The 27768-nt window shown below is 38.5% G+C and overlaps 1 protein-coding gene across 1 annotated transcript; it reads right to left on the reverse strand.

Moving 5' to 3' along the window:
• Positions 1 to 1576: 1576 nt before the first annotated feature.
• LOC138392465 (myosin-4) lies at positions 1577 to 27510 on the reverse strand. Its single transcript, XM_069483247.1, has 40 exons — positions 27489 to 27510; positions 27230 to 27278; positions 24510 to 24752; positions 24257 to 24400; positions 23729 to 23885; positions 22969 to 22996; positions 22756 to 22870; positions 22246 to 22338; positions 22059 to 22122; positions 21813 to 21911; positions 21585 to 21688; positions 19641 to 19779; positions 18899 to 19017; positions 18648 to 18797; positions 17945 to 18115; positions 16311 to 16620; positions 15074 to 15144; positions 14117 to 14204; positions 13917 to 14034; positions 13463 to 13586; positions 13234 to 13370; positions 12848 to 13103; positions 11899 to 12141; positions 11405 to 11581; positions 11022 to 11167; positions 10627 to 10717; positions 10150 to 10539; positions 9536 to 9662; positions 8991 to 9109; positions 8674 to 8870; positions 6870 to 7053; positions 6625 to 6790; positions 6398 to 6522; positions 5821 to 6129; positions 5053 to 5256; positions 3223 to 3348; positions 2962 to 3132; positions 2771 to 2875; positions 2581 to 2676; positions 1577 to 1814 (listed from the first exon to the last, which is right to left on the reverse strand). The coding sequence occupies exons 3-40, from the start codon at positions 24711 to 24713 to the stop codon at positions 1662 to 1664; spliced, it is 5820 nt and encodes a 1939-aa protein (XP_069339348.1). The 5' UTR covers positions 24714 to 24752; positions 27230 to 27278; positions 27489 to 27510; the 3' UTR covers positions 1577 to 1661.
• Between the last annotated feature and the right edge of the window lie 258 nt (positions 27511 to 27768).

A 27768-nucleotide genomic window follows, 5' to 3' on the forward strand; every position in this document is an offset into this window, starting at 1 on the left:
TACATAAGCGGTTACTGAAATGAGTTAGGAGATGGAATAATAAAGCAATTGCCTGGTGCTTTTGAGGTCAATAGGTTAACTCTACAGAGCTTAATTAAAATGTAATAATAAATGCCTACTCTAGGCAGGATATTTCATTAGTCTTCATCATGGCATAAGTGAAATATTCCTTATAATTATTTTCTACCCCTTTTAAATTCTCTTCTTATGAAGCAAGGTTTTCATTACTAATTAGGATTCCCACATGGGAGAAGGAGATTTCACAAAGCAGCCTCCCCATTAGAAAAGACTACGCCACTGTCAAAGAATAAATTGGTACTCTAACTATCATATTTTTTGGATATCCACACAATGAAGACAAATTTTAAGTTTTAAGAAAGTATCAAAAATCACTCTGGCAATGGCTATGATAATATTTCAGTCATATTGTTTTTGAAATTTAGAAGTAAATTCCCTTTATCTTTTCTCCTGAAAATATGTAAGGAGGAAATACAGAGAAAAGTAAGGTTCCTTAGTAAGCAGAACTGCATGTAGAAATTAGAAAGTGAACAGGAAAATTTATCTAAAGAGTTATGTCCATTTTTCTTGGAGAGGGAGGAGATTCATAGGAACAGAATTTCTTCTAAATGGAAATGAAATCTATAACCACAAAGTAACTGGGAGGTTTGAATGCTTTGAACTGTTTAACTTCTTTAGTGCTTTCCCAGCCCTTTCTTTATACTGATACTAGAACCCTGTTTTCATTCTGCATTCTTGTTCATTTCCATGTGCATCGTCTTTAATTTGAACCATTTTCATAGCCTTCTAGACAGTCTTTGCAGGCTCTGGTCTTTCCCATCTTACTCGTATTTTCATACTACTATCAGAATTGTATCAACTCTCCTCCTCAAGAAATTTGACCAGTACGATGTACATCCTAATTCCTCAGCACTGCACACTGAGGCCAGACCCTTCACAGTCAGGCCTTAACTTCCACGTCTGGCCTCATCTGCTACTCTTCGCTCATGAAGCCTATGCTTAAACTTCTCTGAAATCTCATGCCTGTTTTCTCTTCTTAGAATGACCATATCCTTTTCTTTTTCACCTGATAACTGTCTGCTCATCTTTTAGGAACTAGCTCATTCTTTGAGAGGCTTTGCTGGACTCCCCTGGTTAGCAGCTCACTCAGTGTTATCGCCACACTTTGGTATCATTCTCCTGTCAAGAGTGTTTCTTAATATTTTGCTCCATTATCTGTTGGAATTGCTATTTCCCCACTAGATTGAGGTCCTCAGAGACAGGGATGACTTTCGTGTCCTTGGTGCTGATTTCACCACCAGACACATACTTGATACTCAGTAAAATTGGTTGAATGGCACTGAGAGTTCACTTATCACCTTTACATCTCCTCAGAGCACCTTATTTCATCCACCTTCTGTCAAAGTCACTGCCCACATTCATTTTTGTCATCAACTCTAATTGCACATAGTAGGAGCTCAAAAAATGTTGAATAAAGGAATTAGTTCTAATAGCACCATAGATAGATCTTATAATTAAGAAACAAATGTATTTTTAGATTGCAAAATTCTCTGCAGATTTTATTTTCTTGATATATAGGACAGTGACAAAGAACTTCACATTTTGTGCATTTCTTCAGTCACATTTTCTTTTGTTAGAATGAATTACTCTTCACTTATGATTTTTGTGTGAACCTCCCGGCTCTTCACCCGCAGTTTGTTGACCTGGGACTCAGCAATGTCAGCCCGCTCCTCAGCTTCCTCCAGCTCATGCTGGATCTTGCGGAACTTGGAGAGGTTGACGTTGGATTGTTCCTCCTGAGAACAGAAGTGCATTTGAGAGAACAGGAAAGTTTGACATTTTCTGATTGTTAATGCCTTTGTTACTAAAAGCAACTACAGGATTTGCTTCATGAATGGGAAAGCAAAAGGTTCTGTTGTTTTTACTTAAGGGCGTGGCATCCCAAACTCGCCTATGTAAATAAGTATGCTTATAACCCCCTCTTCAGTCTCTCTCACTTGACTCTCTGGCAAACTGAAGATGCTACAGTGACAACAGGGAGATCAAAGTAGCAGGGATCTGATGCAGTCTTGTTTCTTAAAACAAACTTTAAAACATAGGTGCAGTGGTGGTATTGGGTACAGAAAACCTTAAGGAAGTTCTCAGAATTAACAGGATGAGAAAAGATAACTGTAGCCAAATTGAAAAAAAAAAAAACAGTCCCAAGATGGATTTATCATGAATTTAAATAAGGTTTAGAATTCAGGCCCTCATTTGCACAGGCCTTATGGGTACTGGGAGTTATAGAGTGTTCTGGATAACGGAGGGAAGTGGGTTGCAACCAAGAAGCAATTCTCTGTTAACATGTCTGGAAAATTGCTTAGAGAGGTTTCAGGAGAAATAAACTCAGATTTCTAAGGTTCCAGTAATTTGTGGTTCTTTTTCCTCATTTTAAATATTCAGTTTTGTACCTAATTCTATATTTCCAATTTTGTGTTGTTTGCTTTTAGAAAGCTCTTTAAATTCCATAAGCTTCAGACCCCATAAAACCTGCATCTGCCCTTTTGCTGTGGAGATACTCACAGCTTCTTCAGCTTGTCTCTTGTAAGCTTTAACTTTGGTTTGTAATTTGTCCACCAAGTCCTGCAGCCGGAGAACATTCTTGCGGTCCTCCTCAGTCTGAAAGAGGTAGCAAATAGATAGTGCCATTATTTGAAAACAACTCATTCTTTTTATTTTCTTGTATGCTGTAGGCCTGGAGAACCCTGGTCACCTGGTAAGTGAGTTCCTTCACTCTTCTCTCATGTTTGCGAAGACTCTTGACAGCCTCAACATTGCGCTTCTGTTCACTTTCCACCTCATTTTCAAGTTCCCTCACCTGGAAGGGAACAAAGGCGTTTAACAGTTTGGCTGCAAGCAGCTGCATGAACAGGTCAGGAATTGGTTGAAGTTGTGGACACCCACTCTGGCCTCCAGTTTCTGGATCTGCTTCTTCCCGCCCTTCAGCGCCAGCTGCTCAGCCTCGTCCAGGCGGTGCTGCAGGTCCTTCACCGTCTGCTCCATGTTCTTCTTCATCCGTTCCAGGTGAGCGCTGGTGTCCTGCTCCTTCTTCAGCTCCTCCGCCATCATGGCGGCCTAGTTAATAAATAAACCAAGAAAATAATGAACCTCAATGATAGCAGGTACCACACACGTGTCAGTGAGACAAACGCTCATCTTGCTCACATCAGTGATGGCCTTCTTGGCCTTCTCTTCTGCATTGCGGGCTTCCTGGACAATGTCCTCCATCTCTCCCTGGATATGGGAAATGTCTGTCTCCAGCTTCTTCTTGGTGTTGATCAGGCTGGTGTTCTGTTTAAAATTAATAAAAAAGAAGAAAAGCACATTAAATTACAACCATTCACATGGTCATTTTAACTAGTGTACACAGGCATAAATTGTTGATCATATGAAATGTTTAGAATAAAAACCAAATCAGAAGTCAATTCTAAGGTTATGGCTTTTCTCCTTTCCACTCATATCTCTGTTAATAAAACTTCTCCTAATTTATTCCAGGTAAAATTTAATTTATGATACCAAACATATTTGACTATTTTCAGCGGCTGTTTGTGAGCATAAAACACAACCCCCAGGTCGGGCACAGTGGCTCACGCCTGTAATCCTAGCACTCTGGGAGGCCGAGGTGGGCAGATCGTTTGGGCTCAGGAGTTTGAAGCCAGCCTGAGCAAGAGCGAGACCCTGTCTCTACTAAAAATAGAAAGAAATTAGCTGGACAACTAAAAATATACAGAAAAAATTAGCCAGGCATGGTGGTGCATGCCTGTAGTCCCAGCTACTTGGGAGACTGAGGCAGAAGAATTGCTCGAGCCCAGGAGTTTGAGGTTGCTGTGAGCTAGGCTGACGCCACGGCACTCTAGCCAGGGTGACAGAGTGGGACTCTGCCTCAAAAAAAAAAAACAAAACACAACTCCCAAAACTTAAAGTGCCGTGCCATGTAGTAATGCACAGCTCATTTAAAATGTATTATTAATTTTTAGCTGTTCATTCATATTTGTTGGCTATATAGTGTTAATATAAGTGCATAAGTAGCATTATTATTGGTACAAAAATGAACTAAGAATCCTGCGTGTGTTTGGAAAGTTGATGGTATTTGAAATAGCTGATCAATTCTGGTTGCTCATAATGAGTAAGAAAAATGTTACATATTAATTTGATTTAAAATTATATGTAGCATGTGATTTTAGCCCTTCTATATTGGCTATTTTTGTACATTGCAACTTTTGAAAATATAAAATAATATATGCTTATTATAAAAATAGAACATTCAAATTAGCAAAAAAGAGGCAAAAAGGAATTATCATGCTCTCTCTAACCAGAGATAAAAGAATAAACTTTGTTTATAGTTCTGGATGTTTCCTTTATATTTTTACGCAGGAAAAAATATCATGTATCCTATATTATTTTTAAGTTGCTTTTTTCACTTACTATAATGTGAACGCCATGGCAGTAAATGCACACTACAATGGCTGCACATTAGCCATTGCGAGGATATACGATCATTTATTTAACAAATCCACTATACACAACAAATGCTAACTGGCACTATTGATGGCCTCCATGAATTTGAAATAAAGAGCTTATTTTTGTATCCCCTGAGGTTAGCCTTATGTGCATATGTGATACACATGTATTATTTAGTGGCTTACCTTCTTTCTCTTCTATTTTTATTTGCTTATCTATTTGCACCTTAGAGTTACAGAAGACAAGATGGCTACCAGCGTTGTGTATATGGTTATTTGTAGGCGATCTTCTGTGTTTCTTTATAACAGTTTCTAGAACTCCAGGTTATTTGAAATCAACATGATGATGCCAGTTCATCAATATACTTGTGAACCAGCTAGGTCCCAGTATGTACTTACATCACCTTGTGCATTTTCCAGAATTGTAGGAAGGGAACCCTGCCAAGATTACTCCTAACTTTATAAATAAGCTTATCTTCTCAAATTGTCTTCAGCTTTAGGGAGTACATTTGCTAACCATAGTACTGAACCTCACCTGAGTGTGCAGAAGTTGCACACGCTCACTGGCATCCAGAAGCTCTTGCTCTGCCATTTTCCTGCTCCTCTCAGTCTGTTCCAGGGACGCCCTGAGCTCTTCCACTTCAGCCTGCATCAGGTTAGCTCTGCGCTCAACCATTGCCAGTTGTTCTTTAAGGTCATCTTGGCTTCTGATGGCGTCATCCAAATGTAGCTGAGTGTCCTACACAGAGAAAAAGACTCTTACTCATGCTTTAATTAAAGCAATGGCAAATTTAGGGTCATGTGTACACTTTGATCTTAACAATTCAGAGTATGACTAGCTAGGAACAATCTGTGAGTACCTTTAATAAATTCTTTGTTGCTTGGGTGGCAGTTCTACTCAAAAGAACATGATGTTATATTATTTTTGATCCTGAATCATAAAAAAAGTACCATGGCTAAATCTACAAAATTTCAGATCAGGAAAGCATCCTTAGAGACCAGCTAGTCCAGTGGTGTTATTTCATATATTAACAAATGAAATCTAAATAAATGAATGGATTTAAGCAGTGGCATGTAGCCAAACTCTCTTATCACTTCCTATCTCCCTATCCCTCTCCATGTGTTTTTTCTGCAGATCACAAAGCAAATTCTGCCCTGGGCCTTCTAGAACTAAGCTCTTTTTCAGCTGTGTGAATATATTTTTCAACTCATTACTGACCTATGGGCCTCATAAAATATTAAAATTTGAGTTATACAATGGCACCCAGACTGTAGGACACCATGTGTGTTTACCGTAACGTACCTTCAGTACTCCTTGTGTGTTTCTAAGATTCCTTATTGCCTCAGAAGCCTGGCGGTTGGCATGGTTCAGCTGGATTTCCATTTCATTAAGGTCTCCCTCCATCTTCTTCTTGATCCTCAGAGCATCATTTCTGCTCCTGATCTCAGCATCGAGTGTGCTCTGCATCGACTCCACAACTCTGAGATGGTTCCTCTTTAGCTGATCGATTTCTTCATCTTTTTCAGCAATTTTTCGGTCAATCTCTGATTTCACCTGATTTAACTCAAGTTGGATGCGAAGAATTTTGCCTTCTTCATGCTCAAGAGATGCCTTAATGAAAGAAACATTTATTTAGGTTACCTAAAGAGCTTTTTTTTTTCTTTCACATTATGATGATTTCTCAAGAAGGCATTAGAAAAACCACAAACTTTCATACACCTTAATTTATCCTATTAATTCTGCATTCCAAAGGTACAATTCAGTATCTTTCAATGAATTACATGTGTTGTCCCCTAAAGGTTTGCAACATGATACATCTCAGTTGCTATTAACTTTTCAATTTATTTATAATGTATAGCTGAGCAAATGAAACATGTACCTCTGCTTCCTCTAGGGAAGCCTGTAGTTCACTCTTCTCTTGATCAATTTGTTTCTTTACTTTCTCCAATTCATGGATATGCTTTCCACCCTCTGCAATTTGCTCAGTCAGGTCAGAAATCTCCTCTATAGTTTAATAGCGAAATACCAAAATTCAGTTGAGGAGAATGAAAAATTGAAAAGATATCTCCCTACCATTTTTGAAATAGAAAGATTATAGTGACTCACGCTGTAAGTTCTTATTCTCTCGCTTCAGAGTTTCAAGGTGATCCAGGGTTTCCTCATAGGCATTCTTCACTTTGAACAGCTCAGTGCTAAGAGAACGGGACTCCTTCTGGGAGGCTTCAAGTTCAGCCTGAGTTTCCTCATACTTATGTTTCCATTCTGCCAGAATCTGGAAGTACATCGATAGTAAGTCTCTGAAACCGAGGATGATGCCAGTTTCCCCTTAGGGAGCCAATATCGTGGGTCACCTTGTCAAAGTTCCTTTGCTTCTTATCGAGAGCTACGCAGGCAGCGTTAGATCTCTCCACATCAATCATGAGGTCCTCCACTTCATTCTGTAGCCTCTGCTTTGTCTTCTCAAGAGAAGCACACTTGGAATTCACAGCTTCTACGTGTTCCTCAGCATCCTGTAGACGCTGGGCCAGCTTCCTCCTGAAAAGTGGGTCAGTGTGAGTGACCAAGAACAGATTCAAAGTCACCACAGTGAACGTTATAAAACTGCTGGCTAAGAAAACATATTTTCCCCAAGATTTTGTGCTCCTGTGTCCACAAGTTGTTAAGTGTTTCTAAAATAGCTTCTCAGTACTCATTTTATCTCTCCTAGAATTCTGTTTTCCCAAGTGAGTTCTTATCTTTATCTCAGGTCATATATAATATGTGTGTGCATGCACACACACATATGTATATGTCAGACATATTTATGAAGCCATTTTGTGTGTGTTAGTGTATGTGAGTGTGGGGAGGAGGAAGGGAGAAAGAGTATGAGTAAGCACTTGAGCTGCCTGAGCAACGTGAAAACAGGAGGGTGAGGAAGAAATGGCAACCGTGAACAGGAGGTATACCATCAGAGAATATTAGCATCGAATAGTGTCCTTTTCTGGTATGATCCTTGTTACTTTACAAATGAGGAACCTGGCCCAGAGTGACATGTTCAAGGTCATATGATTAATTGGTAACTTTCTGGATTTGGGACCCTAGACAATAAATATTATTCCATTATTGCATTTCCCAAATATCCATCAAAGTCTTACTTATTACTCCCTTCACCAACCTACATAAGTCACAAACTCTCCCAGCTCAGACTCTTATCTAGAATGTTCTTTTTTGCAAATGGCTGCTAAACTTTCTCATTCTGCTTAATTCTGAGGTAAATCAAATTTAGGAAAGCTTCCTTCATGAGAAACATAGTGTTTTTTTTTTTCCTTTCATATGTAATTCCCATGACTTTTTTTTTTTTTTTTTTTTTTTTGAGACAGAGTCTCACTCTGTTGCCCAGGCTAGAGTGAGTGCCGTGGCGTCAGCCTAGCTCACAGCAACCTCAAACTCCTGAACTCAAGCGATCCTCCTGTCTCAGCCTCCCGAGTAGCTGGGATTACAGGCATGAGCCACCATGCCCGGCTAATTTTTTCTATATATATTTTTAGCTGTCCATATAATTTCTTTCTATTTTTAGTAGAGATGGGGTCTCGCTCTTGCTCAGGCTGGTCTCGAACTCCTGAGCTCAAACGATCCGCCCACCTCGGCCTCCCAGAGTGCTAGGATTACAGGCGTGAGCCACCACGCCCGGCCTCCCATGACTTTTAATGCATAAACACTATGTGGAACTAGTGAATAAATCCATTGATACTGGTAGTTAGTTAAAATGATGACAGGATATGATAGCTTTATTCTAAACATTCAATATTTCAGGTAAGGAAAAACTATTATTAATTATAATATTCATAAAAATGTACTATGTAGTCTCAATGTCTTCATTTTCCTTCTATTAATTCTCATTAATTCATACAGGGTATGCTGATAATTAATAATCCATTTTGATGGAAAGAAATTTAAGATGCCTCTGTGCCAGAATGGGGGAAGAGGTCTCCTCTTACCCTATTCCCAGTGGACATACACTGGGCTGTCAGAAGAATATGGTGGACTCTATCACCCTATAATAAGATAGGCTGAAATCCTTCATCTATTCCTATTCTTAGAATATTCTCTTTTTGATATTTTTTCTTCATTGTTTTTACTTTTATTTCTTTCAACCCCCTCATTAAAGGCCCTTACTTGGCCTCCTCCAACTCCTCTGTGCGCTGGATGGCGTCTGTCTCGTATTTGGTCCTCCACTGGGCAACCTCACTATTGGCCTTGGACATTGCCCTCTGCAGCTCAGCCTTGGCTTCCTGCTCCTCCTCATACTGTTCCCGCAGCAGGTCACAGTCGTGGCGAGAGGACTGCACAGCATGGGCCAGAGCGTTCTTAGCCTAGACCAACCAAAAAGTATGTAAGTTTACCATCTGATCATTGACACTCTCTGTGTGAAGTCCAATAGTTGTGATGTTTCACAGTTAAGTGATTTAAAGTATCAGCTGGAGCATTCTCACCTTAGTCTCCTCTTCTAGCTGCCTCTTTAATTCCTCAATCTGTTGTGTAAATGCTTGTTTGCCTCGGGATAGCTGAGAAACCAAAGCCTCCTTCTCATCTAGCTGTCGTGAAAACTCACCTGTGGAAGACAAAACATCAGTGACTTAGTTCTCTTTTCTAGGTAAAGTATAATTTAAAGAATGGAATAACGTTAGAACCCTCTTATTTCATATGATGAAAAGAATAACTCAAGATCTTCAGTGCTGTTAAGAAGGTTATTTCTTGTTTTTTAAAGAATGTATGAGCTTTCTTTTATATTTTAGGATTTGGGACTTTTTGAGTAATGCTGAGGCAACAAAAATCTCTTGAGCCCAGGGAGCTTAATTTTTTCCCACAATTATAGCTTAGAATCATTGCTTTTTACTATCTCGTAATAAAGAGATGAAGGAGTAACCAAGATATGATAAATGGGTGTACACAGCCTGAGAAATGGTTTGTGTTTGGTGGTAGAGGCTCGCCTTTTATTCTTCACCTCTCTAGAGGCCGATGATGTTCATTTACTGACCTGATTCCGTATGTAAACGTGCCTTCTGGCCTGACAACTCATTTATTAAGCGTTGTTGCTCCTCTTCCTTTGTTTTCACTTCACTAAGCTGGTCCTCTAGGGTGCGGCACATTTTCTCGAAATTTCCCTGGGGTGGGAAATAGGAAATGGGCAGAGTATACATTTCTGTTTGGAAGGCTGGGATTTGGAGATCTGTAACTGCTTGTGGAAAGAGGCTGAGTTTTATTTACTTTTCTAGCAAATTTCTGTGTGGTTCCTATAAAGTAGTAGAAGCATATGATCCTGGCTCAATTAATGCACACATGAATTAGATTATTTTTCTTTTGGAAGGCATGAGCATCATCTAAATTCTGCATCATGTAGAAGTATGGTTTTTAGATAAGTCTTTCTTATAATTTGCATTCTTTCATGGTAGTAGTAACAGTTTAATGTGTTTTCTACAAATGAGATATGAGAATTTAAGTGATTTAATACAATAATGCCTATTAGGAATAATTTTTAAACTTCAGATAACATCTAATGTTGTGCAATTCAGCTAGATACAGTCTTATATAAACTTGGTCATTTTGAATTGTGGCAAATAAAGATGAAAAGGGGGAAACGTTAATAAAGACCTTGGCTTTAGAAACAGTCTCCATATTACTAGCAAGGTCATCGATCTCCATCTTCAGCTCACTCTTCTCCTTCTCCAGCTTCTGTTTGACCCGCTGCAGGTTGTCAATCTGCTCCCCAAGCTCCGCCACACTATCCGCATGCTTCTTCCGAAGAGCAGCTGCTGTGGCTTCATGCTGCAGGGTGGCCTCTTCCAGGTCCCTGCGCATTTTCTGGAACTCGGCCTCTCGCTTCTTGTTCATCTCAATCTGGGCAGAAGTTGCCCCACCAGCTTCTTCCAGCCGCTCGCTGATCTCCTCCAGTTCCCGGGAGAGGTCAGAGCGCTGCTTCTCTGCTTTGGCCCGGGAGGCCCGCTCTGCCTCGATTTCCTCCTCCAGCTCCTCAATGCGGGCCTGGAAATGGTTAAAAATATAAACTCAGCTTCTTTGTGTCAGTAATTTTTTGCCGTTGAATTAGCAAGTTAGCAGTCATGTGCTCACCTGTAACTCCTTGATCTTCTTCTGCAGCTGCATCCCAAGGGCCTGTTCGTCTTCAATCTTGCTTTGCAGATTGCTCATTTCAAACTCTTTCCTATTGGAAGAGCAATACATTAGCTTATAGGCAATTCTCTTACCAATCTTTTTTTCTGTGTATAATTTCTTTTACCAATCTTTCTTTGTATAATTCAACTTCTTTATACTGCTAGTTTTGAGGAAGTGAGTACATGTTTTACAAGTCAATAATGTACCATTTTTGTTAAATGAAAAAGTCAAAGATGTCATTATTCATTTTTTCCTGTGTGTCATGAAGTAATGTTTTGGAGATCTTTTTAACATATATTTCATCTGCATTGACATACAACAAGCAGGTAATAGCTGAATTATACCATACTTACTTTTTGAATTTCTCATCAAGTTGCTGTTTGTCATTTTCTATATCCATTGTGGATTCTTGGGCCAATTTGAGGTCGCCCTCCAGTTTCCTCTTGGCCCTTTCTAAGTCCATGCGAAGTTTCTTTTCTTGTTCCAGAGATCCTTCAAGCTAAATTTATAATGAATTTTATTTATATCAGTTCTTAAGCACTGAACCCTATGCCAGTAGGTAGCCTTCAAAGATACACAAGAAAAAAATTTTTAAAGGTACTCCAAATAGCCCAAATATCATGAACATTTTATTATTTAGAAACCAGGAGTTAAAGGCTTATGAGCATCAGTGATAATTTCATTTCACAATTATTTACTTTATCTTCAAGAGAAACATTTTGTTTTTCACACTTACATCATCCACTTGCTGCTCTAGCTTGGTTTTAGCTTTGGTCAGGGTGTTGACTTTGTCCTCTTCTGCTTGCAGGTCATCCAGGGTCTGCTGGTGGGCCTCTTGGAGGGCCTTCTTCTCCTTGGTCAGCTTTGCGATGTTTTCATCCAGGCCTGCCATCTCTTCTGTGAGGTTTTTCACCTTTAGATTTGAACAGATGACAGGAATGTTAACAACAACCTGTCATCTTGATGAAAGATGGTATAGTAATATCTCAGGACAATGTCAGTGTGAGCTGGAAAGTGGAAACCAGAAGCTAACCTAGACCTATGTGGCTGAAAAAAATAGAAGGTAAAGGTCAAGGTAAATAGAGAGAGGTGGTGAAGACTAAAGAGATGACATAATTATAACAGTGTTTTTCTTTCATATTCAGTGATTTTAAGATTAAATTTTAAATTAAAATATTCCAGTTACAAGTTAGTACTTGTAAATATTCTAAAATGGGTCATGATTTGTACCTTGTTCTCTGTGGCATGTTTCTCCTTCTCAACCTTGGCCAGTGTCAGCTCAAGGTCATCAATGTCTTTCTTGAGTTCTGAACATTCATCCTCCAGTTTCCTCTTCTTTGCCGTCAGCTCAGCATTGATCTCTTCCTCGTCCTCAGCTCTTTCAGTTGCCTCCTTGATCTTGGCCTCAAGTTGGATTTTGGTTTTGATGAGCTGATCACACCTTTCCTCTGCATCAGCCAAGCTATCTGCTTCCTAAAGAGAAAAATTAAGCTTTTTCATTTGTCTAAGCTGTATCTGCAAACACACAGTAATTTATTGAAAGGTGGAGACTTCTGTGGCTCTACTAGGTGGGTCAACACACAAGCCAATTAACTTGCCAAGTTTTAAAAATCAAATAGACAAAGTGTTAATAATTTCAATCTTCTGGTTAAGTATGATAACATATTTTCTCCAAAAAAATTCATGTATGGAAGGTCAAATCAGGAAAACTAGATTGTTGGCAAAAATCTGCAACTTACTACCATTTTCAACTTTGTAAAAGTCACTTATTCATTCTAGGACTTAGTTTCCTCACATATAAGGGGGGATTAATTTAGTGCATTTTCTGCCCTGGTAAAAACAACATAATTGCTATTTTATGCACAAAAATATTCACTAAAGAGAGAATAAGCTAAGAGAAAATTCCATAAAGAAAGGAAAATGTGTAGAGATATTTTTATGACTTTGCTCACTGATGACCAACTATGTATGAATGCACATATGAATATATGCAGCATAATATATGACTTTGCATCTACTGCTTCTTTTTAGGTCTGAGTTAGTATTTTTGAAAGGCAAACAGTTACAACAAAGGTTTCAGTGGAAATGGTTTAATTTTAAACCTAGAAAAAATTTCTCATATCCAGTCAGACAGTGATTGAATAAGATGTGGCTGAAGTGTGCAGTATGTAATACTCACAGCTTGAACTTGGAGTTGCAAGTCATTTTTCTCTTGCATCAGAGTTACCATCTTTTCTTCAAGTTCTTTCCTTTTTGCCTCTGACTTAGCCAGGTCTTCTTTGGCTTTTTCAAATTCTTCCTTCATGTTGGCCATCTCCTTTTCTGTTTCTGCACTCTTGAGGAGGGGCTTGATCTTGAAATACAGCTTCATCCAGGGCCAGTGCTTCACATTCATGAAGGCACGGATATTGTACTGGATGCAGAAGATGGACTCTCTGTAGGAAAAGAAAAAAAGATGTAAATGGAGAAGAATGTGGAAATTGACCAGCACTCAACAAAAGTAATGACTGCATCGGATTTAGTGATGAAATTGTGCAGAAGGAAGACTCGTGCTTGGTCCCTCACCTCCTCTCCATCATCTTCCTGAACTCTACTCTCATTAGGTACCCTCTGCAGATAGCCTGAGTGCGTGTGATGAGTTGAGCCAGTTTTTCGTCTCGCATCTCCTCTAGAGTTCCCAACAGGCCAGCTTTAAAGAAGACCTTGTCAAAGACCAAGTTAAGTGTTATTTGCACTCATGAGAAAGGACGAAAGTGATGACATTATGATAGATAAAAATTGGAGCTGGTGGTACCTTGGTATGACCAAACTTATACTGGGTGTGGTCAACATCGATGGACCCAAGGAGCTTCTCAGAAGCCTTCTTGCTGTCAATGAACTGACCCTCTGGGATAGCACTTGCATTTAGAACCTTGTATCTGTCAGAATAAAAAGAATGTACAAATGTGATTTTTCTTCACTAAAAAAAAAAAAAAATGGCAGAACACTTGGTAGCTATCATTGAAAAGATGACAAAGTTTAAGTTTTGGAGAACAAAATTCCATTAAAAAAATCAAACAGTGCTTTATGTAAAACTAGGGAAAGTAAAAAGAAACTTATGATAATATAAACCTAGCCTTCTTTGTTTTATGATCACATTTCAAGTAATTGCATTTCATTTTTCAAGGAAAAGTTTAAAAATGCTTGAATTATGTAGCAATTTTGATGTAGACTAAGACGTTGAAAGGGAAAAATAATGAGACACAAACCTCTGTTTGAAGTCTGCATAAAGGATTCTGCTTGGGAATCCTTTCCTACAGATGCGGATGCCTTCCAGCACACCGTTACACCTCAGCTGGTGCAGGACAAGTTCATGCTCCATGGCACCTAAAAGAAAGATATGTTTTCTATATAATAGTCTACAGAGAAGTCACACTAGAGTCTTCTTTGAATATCAGAAGTGTCTTACCAGGAGTTTTGGTTTCATTGGGAATGATACAGCGTACAAAGTGGGGGTGGGTGCTCCTCAAGTTGGTCATCAGCTTATTTAAATTCTCCTATAAAACCATATGAAATGTTTTAAAATAATTTCTAGTTACATCTATGTGAGAGTCCCTATCAATGGTCCATAGTCAATTGTGCCCCATTTTACATTTTGATGGGCTGTCTCAATGAAAAACAAACCATTATGACCAAGAAGAATCATACATATAGATAGGAGATTACAGATTACACAAAAATCAGTCAATTTCAGTTTGTTATTCCCAAGCACTGCCAGCCAGAGAAAATTTGTATTGTGACTTTGGACATTTGGAGTAGATGTAATTGAATATAGTGATTGCTTTTAAAAGAGGTTTGATTTCATGTGAAATTTGTTCAATATCAGATCTCTTGGATTTGGGGCTTAGAAGTGGTTTATTTATAAGGATTGATTTGAAGAGACACACTGTGTGTCTTTTTTTGTTAAATTTTTTTAGTACATTTTTCACATTTTTTAGTACAATACTACCACTTTCTTCAGTTTCACCATTGGTATCTTTTTTTTTTTTTTCTTTTTTGTGGAGACAAGGTCTCATTCTCTCGCCCAGGCTTGAGTGCAAAGGCATGATCATAGCTTACTACAACCTCAAATTCCTGGGCTCAAATGATCCTCCTACCTCAGCCTGGCAAGTTGTTGGGACTACAGGTGTGTGCTATCACACCCAACTAATTTTTTAAATTTTTTGTAGAGACAGGGTCTTGCTATGTTGCCAGGACATTCTGGGCTCAAATGATCCTCCCGCCTTAATCTTCCAAAGTGCTGGAACTACAGACGTGAACCACTGCATCCAGCCTCACTATAGATATCTTTAAAAAATATTTTTCTGTTATGATAATTTAATTTTTTAATAAAAATCATTCTCTGGAATTCAAGAATATACTTTACCCTGAAAAGAGCTGACACTGTCTGGAAAGAAGAACCCTTCTTTTTGCCACCTTTCTTTCCACCACCACCCTCTAAAAAATAAAATAGAAAAATTAAAATTATTTGCAAGTCTTTTTTTTCTTTTGAGACAAGAGTCTCGCTCTTTCGCCCTGGGTAGAGTGCAGTGGCATCATCAAAGCTCACTGCAACCTCAAATTCCTGGGCTCAAGCGAATCTCCTGCCTCAGCCTCCTGAGTAGCTGGAACTATAGGCATGCGCCACCAGGCACAGCTAATTTTTCTATTTTTTGTAGAGATGGGATCTCGCTCTTATTCAGGTAGGTCTCAAACTTCTGAGCCTAAGTGATCCTTCTGCCTCAGCCTCCTAGAGTGCTAGGATTACAGGCTTGAGCCACCATGCTTGGCTGTAACAGTCTTTTCAGTACTATTTGTAGACATCAGGAATGCTAAAATTACTTTTGGAATTTAAATTTGCACTCATTCACTTGCATCATTCCTGTTCTTTCCATATCTCCCCTCTCTCAATTGTAAATTAAGAAAATATAAGTATTGGCTCATTTTATAGGCACTCAGGAAAAAAATCAACAACCAAAGAATTGTAAGTGTAAAGGGTAGATATGGGTAGGAGATGGGAATCCCCTATTTGGAATCATCAATGTCTGTTCCCTGAAGCAAGGGCCAAGGAACCAGAATAGTAATGCCCCCTGAGTGCACACATCACCCAGAGAATAGGCAAAGTTGCATGTTTGGTCCCAGGATGCTAAGCCTCTGCTTACCTTCAGGGAAATCCTATTTCCTGTTTGCCTGTGCTTCCATGTTGTTACTTTCACATCTTGTCTTAGGGCAATTAAGAGAACAGAACTTTAATTACCCAAGCACCAGGGTCCTGACAGAGGATTTCCTTAACTCCAGTTTAGTTGGATCCTTGAAGGAACCGATACTATTAAAATGGTAGAAATGAATTGTATGGTATTGGGCCAGTCACTTAACCTCTCTGAGATTCTTATTTTCTCATTGATTAAATGAGGCTGTAGACTAAATGATCCATAGTGTCAATTTTAGCTCTGGAAGTCTATGATTGTAATACTGCACCACAGTTATTAAATATACTTGCTTTCATTGGACCCATATCGGCCAATATTTTCATGTTAGGTTTTGCCCTAACTATATTTGTCTCCGATAAACAGTTTATTTCTATTTTGTGACTCTTGTAACACATTGATGCTGTTAAAAATCACCTGCTTCACCAGCTTGTCCCCCAACGAAGAGTAAAGCCAGAGTCTTCATTGCAGACTTCTGGTACAGCCCGACCACAGTCTCATTCAGAGGGTCCTTGTTCTTGTCAAGCCAGCCATTAATGTTGTAGTCCACGGTGCCAGCGTAGTGAACCAGCGAGAAGTGGGCTTCAGCCTTGCCTTTGGCAGGCTTGGGCTTCTGGAAGTTGTTGGACTTTCCAAGATGTTGTTCGTAAAGCTTGTTCTTGAAGGAGGTGTCTGTTGCCTTGGGGAACATGCACTCCTCTTCCAGGATGGAGAAGATGCCCATAGGCTAAGAATAGGGAAGAAAGGGATGATAATAATGAGGCCTTCAGAAAGTTATGCCCCAATAGTTTATGTAGTAAACCTGAAAGTACAGTGTTTCAGAAGAAGACTTGGAATGGAAAATAGGAATGATCCTACTTTACTGTCTCTTCTCTACTACTGAAATGTGAAACAATCTTTACCTACCAAGAACATATGGGAAATCTGTTTGCTGAAAAGACTCATTTTGAAAAAAAAGTACATCTGTGCCATTTGGTAAACTTTGTGTTCAGGGTATAAAATTAAATTCCAAAAGTACCATTTTGAAACTGAATTCTCTATTCCATAAATGTATATATCTGAATACTTTCTTTCTTACTGACAATGTAATTTCCTTCACCTCAAATCTAGGCACGACAGAAGTATGAAGAGAAGAGAGATTATATATAAGGACTAAAAACGATCCATTCCAAATAGAAAAGTGCATCTCATGTTGTATCATTAAAACTCTTTGTACTTTAAGCTGTGTTCCCCACCACTGCAAAGTTAAGTGATGGTAATTTGGTTTTGCTTTCTAAGCAGTTTGGCTCTTTTGAGTGGCAAATTTGATATGAAAGACTGAAAGAAAATTCAACTTTGATGATTTCACAAATTCGCAAATTGTCTCCTAAAAACTATTTTGATGATCCACAAACTGAAAGACTAGAGAAGAAAATAAATGCCTTTCCTAAGGACCATACAGTTTTCATCAATAGTAGAGATATTAAATCACCAAATTAACATATCTTTTCCCCAAATTGTACAGACCTAGTCTGCTTTTAAACTCTTATCTTTCATATTTTTGTGAATTTTTACCTGAGTATTTGAAGTTTTTATTCAGTAGTCATCGTGAATAGAGAAAGACAAAACAGCAACAGTTGAAGGGCTAACCTTTCAACCTTTAAGACATCTTGACAAACTCTGCCTTGTTACACATGAGGGATGATATATGTGTAATATGCCATCATTGACACACCGCGGTTAATTACGATACTCAGAGGAGTTGCTCTAATTTCATTCCTGTCTCCCATAAGCATGAAACCATGTAGGAATAAAAGTGAGGGAGGATGAAGTTATTAAACAGATAAATGTGAATCTGTGTGTATGTGTATATGTGTGTGATAATCATTTTTCTACAAACTACTGTACTTTGTTCATTAATAACAGATCACTTGTGACACATCTCACAACCAGAGTATATAAGTGCATCATGAAACACCAGGGCTTATTCTTTGAGAGCTGGGATTGCAGTTAAGCATAGGGAGGTGGGCAATTTGTTTTTCCTGTTTTGAAAGCTTGAAAAGTCATCAAACCTTCTCGATGAGCTCGATGCAGGCAGCCAGGTCCATGCCGAAGTCGATGAACTCCCACTCGATGCCTTCCTTCTTGTACTCCTCCTGCTCCAGCACGAACATGTGGTGGTTGAAAAACTGTTGCAGTTTCTCGTTGGTGAAGTTGATGCACAGCTGCTCCAGGCTGTTGAACTATAGGAAGGAATAAATATAGGAAATTACTTATAATTCAGGTATTCATCTCTACAGAGCAACTACTAATATCTTCTGAATTTGAGGCATTTTGGCTTATTAAATCATAAACCTTCAGATTGTTTTCTTAACATATAATTCTAAACAAAGGAAAATCAATTCCTCAAATACTTTGGTTTCCAAGTAACTACATATAATCATATTAGGCAAAATACTATTAAATGAGGGCTCTTTCAAATATTCCCTTAACATAATTTAAGAAAGTGTTTCTATTCTCATCTACTTGGAACCAGGATAGATTTAGAATATTTTAACCTCTCATGGACCATTTTTCGAGACTTCTACACTTGAAAGAATAGATTCTCTGTCTTTTTCTATTTATACCTGTTTAGTTGTTTTCATTTCTTTTCAGCAGGAATTATGTTTGTACTTTCTGTAAAGTACATTTTGTAAAAATAATTTTGAATACTGTAACAAGATAGATCAAATGACTGATTTGCACTTGCTAATTTTCTGTCAGTTCACTACTCACATCAAAGATCTCAAAGCCAGCGATGTCCAGGACCCCGATGAAGTACTGCCTGGGCTGCTTGGTGTCCAGCTGCTGGTTGATGCGGGTGACCATCCACAGGAACATCTTCTCGTAGATGGCTTTGGCCAGAGCACCCACCGCATTGTACACCTTCAAGAAGAATGGTAGGTTAGATTTTTGAATTGGAAGTAGTGATGAACTCTTAAGTCTCCTGTGGTTCAAATAAATCAGGGAGTTTAAGTGATGTTTACCTGCTGCACAGTTTGCCCTTTGGTGACAAACTCGTTGCCGACCTTGACCCTGGGGTAGCAGAGGGCTTTGAGCAGGTCAGCAGAGTTCAGACTTGTCAGATAAGCAGCTTTGTCAGCAACTGCATGAATAAGGTGAGAACGGTGAACCTGACCATGGCTTATACAATTTAAGATGTGAATGATGATGACTAAGAAAAAAGATTGTGCTCAAAGAGTAATATGAGCAAATGTCACCAAACCTATTCATTTGTTCATATTGCTTCAAAAGTATTGCCACTCTTGGCTCTAATTTTAGTCATTTCTTGTGGTGATAAATTGGAGCTGGGGCAATTGGTGCTCTGTGTAATATTTAAAATATGACAAAAGCAGAGCACGGGTTTAAAAAAAAAACCAATGTGAGAAACCCTAACCTAGAGAGCTAGTGATAGGAAAATTCAGATCTCTGTCTTTTCAGTGCATGTGGGCATACAAATTATTTACTGGAATAAACGTGTTATAATCAAATAGCAAGTACTAGCTTACAAAAATCAATAAAGAATGGGATGGTCAGAAACCACAAACTCGTGGAGGGGGAGGGAACTGAAAAAAAAAAATCACAAATCTTCACAAATTTCAGTAAAGTAAAACATTAGGCATTGTGTCATTTACTTCCCCTAATACTTTTGCCCCTCATAAGATAGATCAAAGAAAGTAAAAACATGGTCCCTGTCTCTGAAAAGCTCATCTCAACAGCGAATGGTACCTTCAGTGCCGTCTGGCTCAGCCTGCTCTTCCCTTTGCTTTTGCTTGAATTTCATGTTCCCGTAATGCATCACGGCCCCAGTGAGCTTGTAAATGGCCACCTTTTCATCAGCGCTGAAACCCAGGATGTCTATAGCACTCTGTGGAAAGAGTTGAATTTACTCCCTCCCAATTATCACCATGCAGACTCCCTCAGGACACCAGGCCTGCCTCCCCGCTTTTTCCTCATCACGCTTGCCTTATATTTGACTAGGACTTTGCTGTTTGCAAAAGGCACTCTTCACCTCTTTGATCCACATAGCAACACCGAGCGGTATGTGTCAGTCTTTCCATTCGAGTCATGTGGACGGGAAGGATGTTATGTGACTTGTCCACACTCACTGAACCAGGACTCAGAGCCATGACTTTTGTTGCCAAAAGGAGAGCTTTCCCCATTTTTCCATTTCGGCCTGCCCTCTTCCTCAGGCATGTGCTCCTCATGGTCTCGTGGCTATCCTTGCTTCTCTTTTCCAGTCTCACAAAGCTCTCTTTTGCTCCTCCTTCTCCTATGTCATCCTAACCTAATACATAATTACGGTCTACCTTCCCACCCTAATGGGCATGAAGGATGCAGTCGGAAAGATGTGAGAACGGCATTGGCCCCAAGTATTTCTCCACATGCCTCTTTGGTATCAAGCCACAGCTCAGCTGACTGTGAGATGCCTGGGAGTGAACTTTACCTGGCTTTCATTTTTCATGCAGGGAAGAGACATTTGTGAAAAGAACTTTCTCCTTTTAGCGAAATATTTCTGTGTCTTTTTTCTCTATCAGATTTTGATTACCTTTTTAGTTGCCCATGTAGGCTTTGAAAAGGCTTATAAATGGGGGCAGGCATCATGAAAGGTAGAGGAAAGTGTGTTTATTTACCACTCTTGTCTCCTAAGACTCTTACCCCAGTTATTGCTTTCCCATTCCAGCTCACTAGCTACTGATTCACAGAACCTAGACATTATTACAGAGGTCCTAGAGAAGATTGCTACATTTTCTTTTAACTTCCCAGACTAGGGGTTATTTCTCAGCTCCATATCACTTTTGGACATATAAACAATAAGTTATAGAGAGTAAAAGCTGATATTTATAAGATAAAGGCACATAAATAGATTATTCACTCTTTGAAAATAATATTTTAATAGAGAAAGTTTTTTTACAAGCAACTTTCAACCCTATCTTGGGAGTGTTAGGATATTCCCACTGATATTAAAGTTAAAAATAAGGAAAGAAGATTATTCAGAAATTTAAAAGAGAACATGAAATACATATAAAGTTTATGTATAAAGAAAATATGCCAAAAAGTAATAATCCTTAAAAAAAGAGTTGATGGTGGGGAAAGAATGTGTGTTTTCAAAAATAAATATAAAGGCTCATAGAGTCTCCAAAAAGAGTATTTTTGAGGTAGACAACACATTTCTTCTAATACTGCATAGGAAGGAGAGAGGCATGTGCCATCAGCCCACAGAGATTCATTCAAAACAGGTTAAGTGTTTACATGTGATTGTAGAGGAACTGTGTGAATTCCATGTTCAGTTATTAAACAATGAAACAATGTAAAATATTGTGGCTCTTTCCCAGTTTCTTGGGAAAAACAATAAGGCATAAAACAGAAGAGAAACATCAATATTGGAGTATAAATATTGACCAAAAATGACCAGTAAGATAGAATTTAAAAAAACCTACTAACCAAAGAATGCCAAAGATCTAACATTTCTTACAGGCATCTAAAGTTTTCTAACACTTGTCAGGGAGAGCATTGAAATATTCTGTAATTTTCTCCCAGGGATAAGAAATCTCAAAAGATACTGTTACCTGTCTATGTGTAGTCTTTCTGCTACTGCTTTCCACTCTAATAGAGGAATGTTGTATACTGGAAGATGAATTTGCTTTTTCCTACTTTGTTCTTACTACTTACATCTGTGGCCATCAGCTCTTCCTGGTCGTTGATGCTGGGCACAGTAATTTCACCTTGACTGACAAAGGCATAGTCGTATGGGTTGGTGGTGATCAGAAGCATTTCTGAACACATGGAAAAGAACAATATATAGACAGAGTTACTCTGGTCATCAAAAACATTTCAGAGGGACTTCTTAGAAGGGCTGTTATTCTTCTTTGATAGAAATAAATCAAAGATGCTTTTTACCTATAAGCTCTGGTCTCTTATTGGACATGATTTGGTAAAATATGTGGTAGCTTCTTTCAGCCTGTAGCTGGAAAGTAACTCGGGACTTCTCCAGTAGATCTAGAAAGTCAGATAAGCTCATTTAAAAGAAAAGATCACAGTCAAAAATTAAGCATTTGAAAATTTCACACGCCATAAATATGAACAAGACTTTTTCAATATGTACTCACAAAGAAGATTCTCAATCACTAATATTTATTAACTTACATGTTTCAATATCTGCAGAAGCCAGTTTGCCTGTGGCACCAAAATGGATCCTGATGAATTTACCCTTAAAAAGGCAAAGGAAAGCTTATTGTAGGTATTAAAAAGCAGAAACTATTTCTTCAGCTATGGACCAAATAGATGGAAAGATATTGACACCACATGTACAGAAGTGCCAGTGCAGACTTACAAAGCGAGAGGAGTTGTCATTCCTCACAGTCTTGGCATTGCCGAAAGCCTCCAGTAGAGGGTTGGCACTGATGATTTGATCTTCCAGAGTCCCCTTAAGAGAAATGAATAAGATAGATAAAGAACCCCTAGAAAGGTGACTTGCAGTAAGTAATTTCCCATGGGCCTCCTTCCTTTCCCCCTTTCCCCTTCACAGCATTCTCTAACTTTGGGTAAGGCTTTCTAAAGTGAGTGAAAGGAGGACAAATTGGGCAGTGGGGTACTCCAGTGATGAGACCTTGATTTCTATATCCCTGAGGCCTACTTTTTGCTCCTAATAACTGGTTATGAGAACTTTTGCCTATTATGCTTGCTAATACATTGCCCTATCCTTCACATTCTCATAAGCACTTCCAAGAGTTATTTTTCCAATTCTGGCATCACGTGTCATTGGTTGCTGTGGTTTTGAAGTACCACGGTCAAATGTTAAAGCCCATTACTTCCTCTATCCTCAGATGAATATCATACTCACCTGCATTTTGCCACCTGCAGGTTCCTCTTTTTTCTTCTCTCCAGTAACTGCAATTGTTGCAAAGTACTGGATGACACGCTTAGTGTTCACAGTCTTCCCTGCACCAGATTCTCCACTGTCAAGTCCAAACAGAAGAACAAGTCAGAATCTAAGGCAGTAGTAACCACTATACTGATCAAAACTCAACAGAAAGAAAGCCATAAATTTACATACGTAATCAGAATTGACTGGTTCTCACGATCTGGGAAAGAGAAACCAAAGGTAATGTTAACAAAATACACTATGTGCATAGGTTAACACAATTATAAACTTACAAAGTTATAAACTCAAAATTGTCTTTTAAAACTCCCCATTTGCAAAAATAATAACTGCATAAATCTGTGCTTTGCTTTTCATGAGATTTAAAGAACTAATTTGGTGCCAATTAGCAAAAGATGTGCTAATTGATTAGTGTTATACTCTCATTACTTTTAATATGATAGAATATGTAATATGTTATTTTGCCATTTTATACATGAGAATAAACTATCAGTGTCAGATTAATAACAATTTTGTGTCCCATTCAGTAGCCTGGTACCTAGTTCAAAATTATATCATGTTATTAATGTCCAATCCAAAGTTTCATATATTGTTTGTGATAACTTGTCATTATGAGATTTGAAAGCTTACTTTTGAGGAGAGCTGATATATTAGCTATAATTAAAATGCAGATTTGATGCCTAAATTTGGTTCATTTTGAGCTGGAATTAGTACTAATTAATTTGGGTTTTAGCATAGAAATCTTAGCAAAATTTTCTATATTTTTAGAATTGGTGCATTTTATTCTAAATATATTTGCCCAATTTTATTATTTCTATTATCATGTTTGTGCTGAACATTTTATTCTCAAAGTACTGGCCTTTTGTTTTCTGTGGTATTAGTATACAAATATTTCACAAATGGCTATAGAAATTGTAATTACGGACTCACTCACCAGTCAGCATGAACTGATAGGCGTTGTCAGAGATGGAGAAGATGTGGGGCGGGGCCTCCTGGCGCTTCTTGCCTCGGTAGGCCGTCACCACCTCGGGGTTGTACACCGGCAGCCACTTGTAGGGGTTGACGGTGACACAGAAGAGGCCCGAGTAGGTCTGTTGGAAAGGACGGGGTTGCTCACTCAGCAATCACCTCATTAATCTACTGTGGAAATACTGCTTTAAGGACAAGGGGAGAGAGACCTAAGTACTGTGTTAGTTTTCACAAGGCTTAATGATTTCATTCCATTCATTGTCTCCTTCTATCATCTGTTGCTGCACAAAATTCTTCAATTTTTCAACCTATTTAGTTAAGTGGACGGCTTTCCACAGGTATGTTTTCAAATTCATCAGAATTTACAACACTAACCAAATGATGGTCTTAAGAGAACAGTGCAATAGCCAAATCTATGTGAAGTCCTTAGTTTGTTTCAGTTAACACAGTCAGCACATGGAGCCAGTGAGAAATAACGTTGCAGGGCACTCACGTAGATCATCCAGGCTGCGTAACGCTCTTTGAGGTTGTACAGCACAGCAGGCTCATGCAGGTGAGTCATCATGGCCATGTCCTCGATCTTGTCGTATTTGGGAGGGTTCATGGAGAAGATTTGATCTTCCTTAACTGTGACAGTCTGTTAAGAAAAGAATGTGTCAGTCGGTATGAACTAAGTAGTAGAAAAGGATCAATAATGTCTCCTCCTTCCCTCCCCGCAACTTTTTTTTTTTTTTTTTTTTACTTACTGCACCACCTTCTGTCTTCACTGTCACTTTTCCCCCCTCCCTGCTCTGGATTACGCTTTTCACATAGGACTCCTTAGCGTCCACCACAAAGACTGATGTCTTGGCATCAAAAGGCTTGTTCTGAGCTTCAATTCGCTCCTTTTCTGACTTTCGGAGGAAAGGAGCAGCCTCCCCAAAAACGGCCATCTCAGAGTCGGAACTCATGGCTGCGGGTTATTGATGACAGCTCAGCACTCGGTGTACCTAGAGGAAGAAACAGAGCCAGATAACTGAGGATTGGGGCGGAGAATTGTTCTGTTGGTTTCACCTTAACATGCTTTATTTGCCATACTTGTTTCCTCACCCCTGCCTTTAGGGACCACTCCTGTGGACTACGTCCAGGAGCTGACCTATCTGCTCGTTGATTTGAAAGCCCTGTGTTTGAAGCTTAATTTTTGTGACATTTTAAGCCTCCATTCCATCCTCTATATTGTAAGCCTTAGTTGAGAAATGTGGAAGAATTAAATTCAATTAGCAAAATTTGTGATGCTCCAAGTATGCTCAGAATCTTTTCTTTTTCTGCTTGCTTTTCTTTCCTTTCCTGTTTCCAACCATCCTTCCTCTTTGTTTTTTTTTTTTTTTTGCATTGTGATGATACAAAGAAATGGAAAATAACTTTTCCAATGACTTTTCAATCTAAATGAACCTATTTAAAAATCTCAAATACAGGTAGATATTAAGGCAAATTTTCCTCTTGCCCCAAATTATTAAAATGGATGTAAAAATCATTAAAGTTGGATGTGAAAAGTTACATCTGTTCTTTGAGGACATAAGACCAAGTTGAAAACACCTAATAAGTGCAAATGCACTGACAGGTATTAGGTACATACAGGGAAAAATAAGTACAACGAAAGCTGAAAATCCAACAGATAATTCTGTCTTGAGTCAAAATTAATTCTCTTTCATTGGTTCTAAATTCTGTGAAAGTCAGCAGCATTACTTAAACCAAAAACAACTTTAAAAGATTCTTGGAGAAAAAAGAACATTTGAATTTTTCATAAAATTTTACAGTGATTGTGTATTTTTAGTTGTATTTCTCTTTGTTTTTAGTTGAATTTCAGCATACCAGTTGTTTTTTTTTAAATCTGATTCTGATTGCTTTAGGTCTATATATCTCTTTCCCTCCTCTTCTCTTTTAAAAATACCAGGCTTTTAAATACTTTTCTGAAATGGACTGCCAGTATAAAATCTCAAGCCAAAACTTAAACAATTTTTCCCACTGACAAATTAATTATAAGAAAAAAAATAAGTCCTGTTACTCTGATGGCAAGGACAGGATGACTGGCCAGAGTAAAAGAAGGTGACCCCTGTGGAGCAGGAGAGGGAATGGTTGTGGAAAGCAGTGTCTTGGTTGCCAATGACAATGACAACAAAGACGATGACAACAGCCAAAATCTTTTGTAAGTTTTCCAGAAAAAGTCTTGGTCTTTTGTCATCAGCATTAAACTTCCTCTCAACTTGAAATATTAGATATGGAATTTCCCACGTACTCTATCTCTAAAATCAGTCTTATCTGTAAAAGTCTCCTGATGATACAGTGAAATTTAGACATATTTTCAGGGGAAAGATGTTGGAACATTTAATCTTAGGGTTTTTTTCTTTGAAAGAGAAATGTTACTCTATCACATTTTTTTTTTTGTTTCTATGTTTGTTTTCACACTAGGCAATTTTGAATTAAGGACATACTGCCACATAGAGATTACTGTAATGCACTGTATCCACGAAACACAGAAAGGTTGTTGCTACCCTTCTCATCTCATATCTTAGATCAGTTGTTCCCCAACTTGTGGATCACAAGTCCCCAAGGAGCCTCAGGTTTGTTGCAAGGGTCCTTGAATCCACGTACACAGTGATAATTGCCTCAAGTTTGAACAAGCAACATTTCTACATAAGCATTATGTTTTCTCTCCTTTTCTAAATGAATATATATAGCTGCTGTATTAAATAAAACACTTAAAATAATTCTTAAATGTACAGTAGGCTTTCATTATTATGTATAGTCTTAACAAAATATTAACAGTACCTGTCTCAACATGCACAGTTAGAGGAGGTCCATTGAGTCTGTGGAGGACTCCTTGGAAACCACTGACTTTGATCATAGATGGCAAGAGCTGGGAAGACCTTAGTAGTCCCCAGCTTCCTCATTTTACTGGTGAGGAAAGTAAGGCTCAGAAAGGGGAAGGGTCATTCAGTGTCATAAAGGTGGTAAGTGGCAGTGCTGGGACATGAGCTCTGTTCTCCTAAATCCAGGTTCATCGCTAATTCCACTGCAACACTCACACTATTTCAAAATACATAAAAGCTAACTGGCTTCACCCAGGCAACTAGAATCAGTGAGAAGCCTGGATTGGCACCTAGGAATTTTGACTTCCAGATCAATACATTGTTGATTTTACATGCGATCTCTCTGATAAATTCTTACTGGTTACGTTGGAGTCAGTAGTTCACATTAAATATTACATATGATGGTTGCATTCTTTCTGAAGTTCTAACAACATGTGAAAGGGAAGTTTCATTAAATTTTTTTTATTAAATGGCTTATGAGAAGTTGTTTTTAAAGAACAGCTACTCCTTGTATGCTATTCCCAACACTAAACTATGAAATATAATGGTAGCTTATTAAGATGTAGCAATATAGAGATCCCTTTGTTCTTTACAGTGTAATGATAAATCACTCTTACCTCTTGTGTTACCAGATGAAGAAGGTGGCGGCCTCAAAGCAGACAACTACTGTCGAAAGAAAAAAGAAAGAGAATGCAGGATTCTTTTCTCCCTCCATTTAATCACAAAATACTAGTTAACTATATTGTGTCCATGTCATCCTTAGGAATATTGGAAAGAAAAATTAAAATTTGGGAAATAGTAGCCATCTCCCTTAAATGAAAAGTCATTATCATCAGGAATGTAAAACTAGCTAAGTGTTCTTCCACGAATACATACCTTTAAGAATGTTGAGGAAGGACAGGACAGAGGCATCTCGGCTCCACTTTTATAGAGACCATTCTGCAAACACAGCAGCCACCTCAGCTGTCTTAGCTGGGAACCTACTTGGCAAAACCTTTTTTGGCAATCTCTTTACACAATATTTACTGACTGTGGCTGTGAATGGATATAATTAGAAATATTTCTTGTCACCTATAAATAATTTGCAGAGGATAATCTGGGGCTCTCAAAGGCATTTGATAGTGGATTGGATTCAGGGCTTTTAAGGCTGTTTCTC

This window comes from Eulemur rufifrons, chromosome 9, assembly GCF_041146395.1.
Source record: "Eulemur rufifrons isolate Redbay chromosome 9, OSU_ERuf_1, whole genome shotgun sequence".
In the NCBI taxonomy this organism is placed as follows: Eukaryota; Metazoa; Chordata; class Mammalia; order Primates; family Lemuridae; genus Eulemur; species Eulemur rufifrons.

Excerpts from the sequence above, each read along its gene's own strand:
- LOC138392465 (XM_069483247.1), bottom strand. The coding sequence starts at position 24,713 with ATGAGTTCCGACTCTGAGATGGCCGTTTTTGGGGAGGCTGCTCCTTTC. Across the intron at positions 15,145-16,310 it reads GGGACAAGCTGGTGAAGCAG|AGGGTGGTGGTGGAAAGAAA; the intron begins GTGATTTTTAAC and ends TTTATTTTTTAG. Across the intron at positions 3,349-5,052 it reads TGCAACTTCTGCACACTCAG|AACACCAGCCTGATCAACAC; the intron begins GTGAGGTTCAGT and ends AATTTTAAACAG.